Source organism: Triticum dicoccoides, chromosome 6B, assembly GCF_002162155.2.
Source record: "Triticum dicoccoides isolate Atlit2015 ecotype Zavitan chromosome 6B, WEW_v2.0, whole genome shotgun sequence".
Classification (NCBI taxonomy): Eukaryota; Viridiplantae; Streptophyta; class Magnoliopsida; order Poales; family Poaceae; genus Triticum; species Triticum dicoccoides.
In genome coordinates, this window is record NC_041391.1 from 239108927 (window position 1) to 239118987 (window position 10061).

At 51.0% G+C, this 10061-nt stretch overlaps 1 protein-coding gene across 1 annotated transcript; it reads left to right on the forward strand.

Moving 5' to 3' along the window:
- The first annotated feature begins 450 nt into the window (after positions 1–450).
- Positions 451–5337, forward strand: LOC119323239 (non-structural maintenance of chromosomes element 4 homolog A-like). The gene is made up of 7 exons (XM_037596841.1): positions 451–845; positions 947–1027; positions 2582–2822; positions 2919–3015; positions 3633–3849; positions 3940–4031; positions 4753–5337. The coding sequence occupies exons 1-7, from the start codon at positions 698–700 to the stop codon at positions 4978–4980; spliced, it is 1104 nt and encodes a 367-aa protein (XP_037452738.1). The 5' UTR covers positions 451–697; the 3' UTR covers positions 4981–5337.
- Positions 5338–10061: the final 4724 nt, after the last annotated feature.

The window sequence follows — 10061 nt, forward strand, 5'->3', positions numbered from 1 at the left end:
AATTAAAAAAAATATTTTGTGCGCGCTGCTGGAGCGGCGCGCGCGCTGCATTTTAGCGCGGCTGCTGGAGCGGGCGCAGCGCGCGCGCTAACAGGTTTTTTGCGCGCGGCGCTATAGCGCGGCTGTTGGAGATGCTCTTATGTATGAACTTTGGTACGTACTAAATATACGAGCTCGGTATGAAGGGATCTGCTCTGACCAAGCGTCCCGCAAAATTCAAAATACCGTAAACGAGTTTTACGGAACGACCGATTGCATGATCCACCAAAATGCTCATACAGCGAATCATAGGCCACACATGGAAACAGCCCGGCCGGCACACCGGCGCCTATCATCATCTGCCGAAAGAAAAAGATCTTCCGCACCTCGACGGCCTCTCACCGTCTGGCCCCGTCACTGCTGGGTGGGCCCATTCAACCCGCGCTCCGCAAATTCAACCGGCGGGGTCGGGACTCAACCGGCGGCCGCAAAATCAAAAACTTCGTGCGCACCGCATCCCACCCGCGACCGCGGAGGCGGAGCTTTCAAATCCCCCGCCTCTGCTTCTTATTCCCTCCCCATCTCCAAATTTTCGGCGAAATTTTCCATTCCCCCACCCCCACCCGCCCTTCCCTTCCCTTCCCCCGTCGCTCTCAGCCGCGCAGCGCTATCTAGGGTTGGGGATCGATTTGGGGCCTAGGGTTAGGTCAGTTTCCCCATGGCGGCGGCGGCGGCGGCGGAGGGGTCCGGGGCAGAGGGCCGCGGCGAGGCCGGCGGCGGCGGCAGGCGGCAGCAGCAGCAGCAGGGGCTGGCGGAGCGCCGGATGCTCCGGTCCCAGTACCACGCCATGAAGAGCCTCATCAACGGTACGCCCCTCCTGTTCGGGTTCCTTCCGCGGTTCCATTTCGGGGGTTTGGCGCGGTCCGATTCTGAGTTGTTTTCGTGTGCGCGTGTTTGTGTTGCGCAGAGGAGAGGGATGACATGGCGAAGGAGGACTCCGACAAGTTCGCCTCCATCATCACGCAGGTGGAGAGCTTGCACGAGCAAGGTAAGACCATGAATAATCATACTATCCTGCTCTTGCAACCCGCGATTATTTTTCCTCTCTCAGATGGGTGAACTGGGGACTATAGCCATGACATAAAAAGAGCCCCGGCCCTTTTGACCGGGTCTATCAGTCTGTCTAAGTCACCACAATGTACAATCACAAGTTGTAATAATCTCCAAGTGTGAAACGGACCGTGTATTTATTTTCTAATAACGGATTCAGACGGACCTAAACTACTAGAAGCAAACTGCTCTAAAAACTAAATATGTCTAGGGGACATCACTAGAAGTACACCACCGAGCAAATGATATGAACTTGTGTTCATGTAGCTTTGCCGTGACTCATAGAATGTGCGGCATGATCATAAGCTTACTTTCATGTCATGTTCGTAGTTCTACCTTGTTTTATTTTGGAGCTTTCTGAAGTATTCTGTATTTCTGTGTCATACGGTAGAATGGAGCTGACTTAGGAGTATGCATCATAAATAGACTGCAGGTTGTTCTTGCATGTTCATGTGGAACACATTTTGATCTTGTCACACAATGCGTGGCTGTTTGTCTGCAAGATTGCATTTCCAGACAAACGTGGGCGAGTATTGCCGTGCCTTGAGCTCACTGTGGCATGTCAAAATGTTTGCTAAATGGGTGTTGATGAGGGATTTTGGATTTTTTGAAAGGTTAGACTGAGGGCGTGTTCGGTAGCCCTCCAACTTCTCAACTCCTCAACTCCAGATGAGGAGCCCAGCCAAACGGTCCAAAACCTGGCTATGGGAGTGAGAAGCTGGCTATGGGCGTAGTGTAAAATCGGCGGAGTCGTGGAGTTGGATTAATCGAGCTCTCAGAAATCGACGGAGCTAGAGTTTGACTGAAATTACCAGCGATTGCCACCGCCAAGTGAACATCGGGCGTACCAATTCGAGCTCATCCCGCACGACCGCTCTATCCCCACGTTCTCCTCCTTCTCTCGTTCCTCACACCAACCCAAGGGAGCCAGCGAGGAGGCTGCCGAGCCCATTGACCATACAAGTCCGACCGCCGCCCTCCCCGCTCGCTGCCTGCCGTCCCTATTCTCCTCCGCCGCTGCCGTTCCAATCCGCTAGGAGCAGCGTGGGAGCCACGGCCGCTGCTCCCATCCCCGACTCCTGATGACCTCGATGTCCGCTCGTGGGCGTCTGATGTTCTTTGTTGACCAGGAGATGGGGAGTTAGATGGGCTATGTGTGGGCCAGATTCGTTGTTTGTGGGCTTCCGGCCTGGCGGATCGATTTTAGCAAGAAGCTAGCGCACCGAACAGAATGCTCGCTCCGGGAGTTAACGAGAGAAGCTGGCTGCTGGCTACCGGCGACGGAGTTGAGGATTTAGCAGCCGTGGTGGACTACTGAACACGCCTTGAATCCAAAGGATTTCTATAGCTAAAATCCAAATCCCCCTCTCCTACTGGAACAAGCCCTTACGTAAAAGAAAATGTCTACTATTTTCTATGTTTTACTGGTTGGAGCTTTGAAATATTTATGCTATATAAAAAACCCAATTTGAGATGTCCTTCCACAATGCAGTGCAGAGACCCAGGGAGCAAGTAGCGGATGCAGAGGCTCTGCTGGACATCACAAGCACGTTGGTAAAATCCGTGAGGTCCCAGTCAAGTGAAGGAATCACACCTTCTGATTTCGTAACAGCATTGCTGAAGAAATTTGGGCAGCAAGCAACCCTTGATTCCGAGCCTGTCTCGTTGCGCTGGGCTGATGTTGGGCTTTCTGCTTCACATGTCTTCAGGGCTGCGCCTGGATGCTGCACCATGTAATTAAGCTCCTTTCTTCTTATTAGTTCTCAACATTTTTTTGCAGTGCCTACTTGGTATATGACTTAAACCATGCATGCTCTTAATCCTTGCAGGCTTGGACCCATGGATACAGAAGTAAAGCAGCGTAAGCTTTCAGTTGTTAGTAGAAAAAGAAGTGCCAGGCCAACTGAAAATACTTGTCCAGAAGAGGTATTCACATGCTTTTGTCTAGCATAATTAATAAAGCACTAGAGATTAATAACATCCATTTGTACACTTCTCCCATGATTTGTTTTGCCATCTGTTTGCCTTCTGTTATTGATGGGCGACATAGTTTGAACAATCTTTGGTTACTGTTGTGTAAATCTTAATTAATTCTATGCTTAAAGTTAGAACCCTGATAAGTGCCACACGTGTGGCACGAAGCAATTCCGCCCTGACGTTTTTTGCTGGCAAGTTTAGTTACTCGAGGATGTCAACTTTAATTGTGAAGCATGGCAACTTTCTGTTTGGATGGCAAGTTTCAGTCTTTTGGGTTTTTTTTTTCTTTTTCGGTATGGCAATTTTAGTTATAAAAAACGTCAGGGCGGTGTTACTTTGTGCCACACGTGTGGCACTTATCATCTGGGTAAATTATCAATCACCTTCTGTTTTTTTTGAAAGACACATATTAGGCAGTACCATTCATATGTTTGCTATCTTCTGTAGCCACTATTGAGTTTCTGGGTTGCTAGCTAGACTTCTTTCCCTGCCATAGCATTATTATTTTTGTCAGAAATGTATGATCACCTCCAATAGTGGATTCATATCATCTTCTTAATGTGCAGCTTGCCGATTCTTCGGAGGGAGCAAAGACAGACACTGACCGGAATGTGACTGTTGTATTTGATATCCTAAGGAAAAATAAGCGTGCGAGGCTGGAGACCCTTGTTTTGAACAGACAATCATTTGCCCAAACGGTTGAGAATGTTTTTGCACTGTCTTTCCTAGTTAAAGATGGCAGGGTGGCAATAAACATTGATGACAATGGGCACCATATAGTCTGTAAGAATTTTCTCCTATGGTTTCATTTGTGCTTTAATAGTACCACAGAGATGCTCGTGTATCTTCCATAATTCTGTTGGCCTTGCGCAGATCCACGAAATGCGCCTGCTGCTAGTGCCATAGCGTCAGGAGAAGTGTCCTACAGCCATTTTGTTTTCAGATACGATTACAGAGATTGGAAGGTACTGTTTCTGATCATAGAGCTCTCTTACGGTATTTTAATATTTGACCTGGATGGTCAACCTTATTGTTTGTAGTGCATTCATGCAAGAGCAGTAAAACCTGTATTGACTTCTGTTAATAGAAATTGATAAATAGAAACAGCTTTCTATTTGATTTGAGTACCACTATGACTGCATGGTGCTGCTGCTTTTGTAATGGTCCTTAGGTTAAATCATAGGGTAGATCAGATTAGGCTTAAGAAGGAAGAGCAAGGTAACAGGGTTAGAGGAGGCAGCAGGAGATAAGAACTAGCATATGGTTGGTTGATCATAGGTGAGTGCACATCCTCTCTTATAGAAGGATGGATAACATGGTCCATACGGATCTAATCCTAACTTTCCAAACTAATAAGGTTGTATACCTTGTTTAGTGACTAGGGCTGTCTGCCCCCTGACTAGATGGGCCATTTATGCAGTTTATTGTCTTGGACCCATCAGCTTAGCATCCTTTATTTAGTTTGCAACAGAAATCATCTTGACCCTCCTAACTTAGGAAGAAATTTTATTGACTCTGTTTGCATCTTCCTCTGAAATGGCTCCTATATTTGCTAAACGAGTGACTCATTTTCTCTCCCTAGTCCCCCTTTGCGGGCAAGATAAAAGCACACAGTATCATAATTCATCAGATGCTGTAGGAGATTTTAATTTCTCAAATGATCTGATCTTTCCTACCTGTTTTTAGCTTATGAAAGAAGTCGTCCCTGAAGGGCAAGAACTGATGCCGCACAGGACGGCGCACAGCCTCTCTGCTGAAGAGCGAGAACAGATGGAGCCATGTGCGCAACGAACACCGATAAGGAAACTTTGCCGGAACCGAGGTTTGGTTCTTCAGGAGCAGATGGTTGTTGCAGAGACACCCGAGGAGGACAGAAGCTCCAAACGCAAGCGTCTATTCATAGATCAGGAGTGATCATGCCTGCTTGAAATGCCGTGTGCCGTGGTCTACGCTGTGTCTGTATGTAGGAGGTATCTGCCTGATTAACGTACCCATTGTAGAACAAGGTGTGCCATAGCACCGCTTGTGCTAGTTCTTACCTTGAGACGAGATTCCTCCGGGAGAGGAAAGAGGGCAATAGAAATGAAGCTCAATAGGAATGCTACTGTAGTTCTTTAGATCAGTCGGCTTAAATAATGTTCTTGGATCAGACTTGTATAATGTTGCTCACGGTAATATGCTTGTGCTGATAGAGAAAAAGAAAATGTTTGCTTCTAGCTGAACCAAAGTTCCTATTCAGCATTTGTGAGTAGTCTGCTTATGGTTTGATGATTGTATCGGTTTTTGCATGATTTTCCCTTAACTAATTGGGCAATTTTCTTCTTAATTATTAATTGAGGAGGCAAAAGCTGCCTCCGTTTCAAAAAATATATATTTCTATTCATAGTCTATAATTTTGACAACAAGTGGGTTTCTTCCACTCCATTTTTAGTTTTGCCTTTAGATCATTCCTCCACTGAACTGGAAAACCATCGGGCTACGGCATGGATCGACAAGAAATTTATCGGTCTGTTTACCGATAGGAGATGCAGAGCTTTTTTTTTTGACGGGATGCAGAGCTTCTGTTTATGCATTTCCGAGAACGAAAGTAGTATGCAGACGATACTCACTAGCCGATCATCACAAACACCATGAGGAAGAGAAACGTTTTGATCTTGAGACCCTCAAGACGCGTCTGGCCTGCGCAGCTCGTCGTCGCCATGGGCGAAGTGGCACCTGCCGGCGAAGGCGCACGACCCGCCGGCAACGAAGCTCACGCACAGCCTGGTCTTGAAGCTGCTCCCGGGTCCCATGGGCTTGCCGAGCTCGCCGTCGCCGTGCGCGAAGTGGCACCTCTCCCCCCACTTGCACCCCTCCGGCGCGCCGTGGTTCTTGCAGAGCCGAGTCTTGACGGTGGCTGGTGCCGGGTCGCCGCCTAGGTCCAGCTTGCTCATCTTCTTGGCAACGGCCTGGTCGGGTTCCTGGTGGCCGCTGGGAACGCGATGGAGGAAACGGCAGTCCTCGCCGAAGGGGCAGTCGCCGGCGCTGCGCAGTTGGCGAGAAAAACAAGATCCACCGCGAGGAATTTACACGAGAGAAAATTGATTATACAGCTGCTGCAGCGAAATCCTTGTTTGTAGATATGAAATTTTTGTTCACTGGTTTGTTAGCGCCACGACATTCTTTTTTTGAGAAAAATGTGCTTGCGGAATGCCAACCTGAAAAACCTGGTGCAGATCTTGTCTATCTTCTTCGATTTGCATCCTGCACGCGTTCGAGGTGGCTCCGACCCTGTTACATGAGAGGAATGTTTGAATCGCATAATGCAAAAATGTAAAAAAAAAAGCGCAGTTCCATGAACCACCAATCAGTCGTGCTGTTCCATGAAAAACAAACCTGTCAAACTATTTTCTTTGCAAAAAAAAACACAATTTGAGTGAGGCGGCCATCTAATGATGTACTCATGTAGTAGTACAAGTCTAAAGTTTTTTTTTTTCCGAAACCGATACAAGTCTGAAGTTACAACATGGCCAAAATTACAACACAACACTGCCGGGAGGAGAAGGGACACCGGTCGTACTCACCACCCTCCGAGTCCCACATGAGCGATGCCGCTTCGACCTCCCTCTTGCATGCGTGGATGCCAGCGGGCAGCTTGTCGCGGCAGGCCTCACGAACAGAGAGCAGGGACTCCTTGGAGTAGGCGATCCTCCTCTCCTCCACCCTGCGTACGTTAACTAGCAAGACCGCGTCACGAACCACGCATCAAAGACGCGCGCACATGCTGCTACTCTGCACACATCGGCGCGTACAGAACTGGGTAGTACAGTACCTGGGAGGAGTATCGGGGTCAGGGGTGGAGCTCATCTCGACGGCGGACGGCGGACGGCGGCGGCGGAAGGAGCGCAGCTTGTGTGAGCAACACTGCTAAGATCCACAGCTTTATTACGGCGATCCCGAACCGGCCTATATATGCACGCGTCATGGACTCGTGGCCCCTGCGGCAACAATAAGTAGTAAATAAATAATAAATGACCGGAACACGTGAGGAACACGGGAGGCCAGCAGACGGCGGCCGGCGCCCTCCCAGGGAGTGTTACGTTACGTTTACCGTGCGTGCGTGCGCTGGCTCATCGATGGGTGCGTGCCGTGCTCTGCTCACCTCGGGTGCATGTCCCTTCTGCGCTTGTACTGTACGAGTAACATCAGCGACACGGGCTACGTTCCATGAGGGAAAACGCTGAGGTCTAGGAGGAAGAATGAAACTTCGGAACTACCGTACGTGTTGCCGTTTGATAGAGGAGACCCGCGTGATGGCTTCCACGGTGTTGTCTAGACCCTAGAAGACCATGATTCTAACTAATAAAATATAAGTTATACATGCAAAAAGTAATATCATTGTAAACTATATAAATGCGAATCCAATAATATAATTTCTTGTGACATGTATTAACATTTTGCTACTCAAATATGTGGTCAAAGTTTGACCCAAAATACGTTGCGGACTAATAAACCCAGACAAAGATAGTTGTAGGCTAATAGCTGGCACTTTTGCTTGGAGATGCTAATCGTTCGGAATTAATTAGTAGGTTAATTAGCACATGCTAATCAATGAATAGTCATTAGCAAAGGGGGTGTGTCCAACCCCATGTCTCTTCTCTATCTATTGTCAACATACGCCTGTTCGGGAGGGATGCCTCAGGCACCTCTTCTACTCACCTCTCCCTCCTCGAAATAGGCTTTCGCCCCGCTATATAGATATAGCAACCACACGATACAACTGATAGTCCGATGCTGGGGCAGACAACACAAGCAAGCCCAAAAGAAATAACAGAGAAATAAAAAGAAACTAATGACAACAGAGTCGGGTCGACAAAAACGATGGTGACCCGCAACCGCTGCGCCCGCCGGAGAATTTCCACCACGCTCCTAGCACTTCGGACCGCCGCACACCAAGCAACACCTTCAGGAAGGAACGCGACGATGCCGACGCTGTTGCCCGGACTGGTCCTAGGGTTTCCCCCGGTACACGGAGGGGCGTGTGGAAGAGGTAAGCCCGGCGCCCTTCAGGAAGGACCGGTGGCGCCCGCGGGCGTCACCGCGTCGGTGCCGGCCAAGCCGACAGGGATTTCTCCCATCCGCCACACATCCACAGCCCCGGCCGCTCCGTCGCACTCCACCAATCTTGCCGCCCACCAACATGCGCCACCACGGTCTTTAGATCACCACCGCCGTCTCACCATGGAAAGAGAAGCGAGACCGACGGGTCTGAGAGGGGACAGCCGGGAACAAGGAGCGGCAAAAATCAGCAGCCACGCGGGAGGGGACAACCTCCACCGCCCTTGGCGGTCACCGGCCGGACGCAGCAATAGGAGCACAACAGGCCCACGGCCCGGCCGAGCCAAAAAGGACTCGTGAAGCTCCCGTCACCACGCTGCAGTTAGCGCGCCACCGTCTTCGCAACCCCCCGCACGAGCCGCACCTCCGTCCGTCGAAGCCGTCACACACGACCAAGCGGCGAAGTGAAACCTACGAGGCCGAGAGGAGACAACCGGGAACGATGAGCGGCAAAATCGGCAGCCACACGGGAAGGGACAACCTCCACGGCCCATGGCGGTCACCGGCCGGACGCAGCAAGGAGAGCACACCTGGCCCACGGCCCGGCCGAGCCAGATAGGGCTCGTGAAGCTCCCATCGCCGCGCTGCAGTGCGCGTGCCTCCGTCTCCGCAACCCCCCGCACGAGCCGCTCCTCCGTCCGTCGATGCCGCCGGCCAGGCCCGCCCAGACCCAGATGGGGCCCAAAAGGGCCCAGATCTGGGCCAGGAGGGCGTCGCCGCCTGTCGCCGCGCCAGCCCACAGCCAAGTGGTTGTGCCTCCGCCTTCTCACCATCCGGCGCAGCGCCGCCGCCGGAACCACCGTTGCCCGAGGAACACCACCGCACACCCGCGATGGGGAAGGAAGACCACCCGCAGCACCACCGGAGGACCGAAGCCGGGCCCCCACCACCACCACGGGGCACAGCCGCCGCGGGCCAAGCCCCCATCCACCGCCGCAGCACCGCAGCGCGCCGCCGGCCGGAGAAGGAGCCGCCTCGCCGCCGGACCCTGTGCACGCCCGACGCCACCGCCCAGGGAGGGAGCCCCGCGCCCACCAGCACCAAGACGTGGAGGAGAGATCCCCCGCCGCCAGCCACCGCGAGGGGCTTCGCCCCGGCGGTCCCGGCCAGCGGCGGAGGCGGGAGGAGGAAGGGGAGGGCGCCCGCGGCGGGATCTGGCGCCGCCGCTCGAGCCGCCCGCAGGGGGGGGGGGGACGGCGCGGGGGCAAGGGGGGACTTTTTCCTGTCCGTCTCAGCTGCTACTCGCTAGAGGACTCGTCGTTCGCCATTTTTTTTTATCTGGAATAGATTTCCTCTCACCTCTCCCCGATGTAAATATACTTGAGAATCAAGAGAAATTCGAACTGATCATCCATTCACTTTTTTTGAAAAGGAGGTTAAACCCCCGGCCTCGGCATCAATCGATGCATGCATCCATCTTTATTAATTAGCCCACAAAGGTTTGACAAGAACATACATCAAATCACCCAAAGCCATCACTCACACCTACAAATTCGATAATGAGGAGTGCTCTCACTTCCCATATCTAAAACCAGTTTCGTCGCCGATCCATCCACATAATGTATCGGGACAAATAACTGGTGCAGCAGACCTAAAGTGCACGCCACATGCACACGTTTTAGAAGCCGCCATCTTTATCGGACCACTGACCCATCTTCAGGAGAGAGATCTGTTGGAAATATGCCCTAGAGGCAATAATAAAATGGTTATTATTATATTTCCTTGTTCATGATAATTGTCTATTGTTCATGCTATAATTGTATTGACCGGAACCGTAATACATGTGTGAATACATAGACCACAACATGTCCCTGGTGAGCCTCTAGTTGACTAGCTCGTTGATCAACAAATGATCATGGTTTCCTGACTATGGACATTGGATGTCAATGATAATGGGA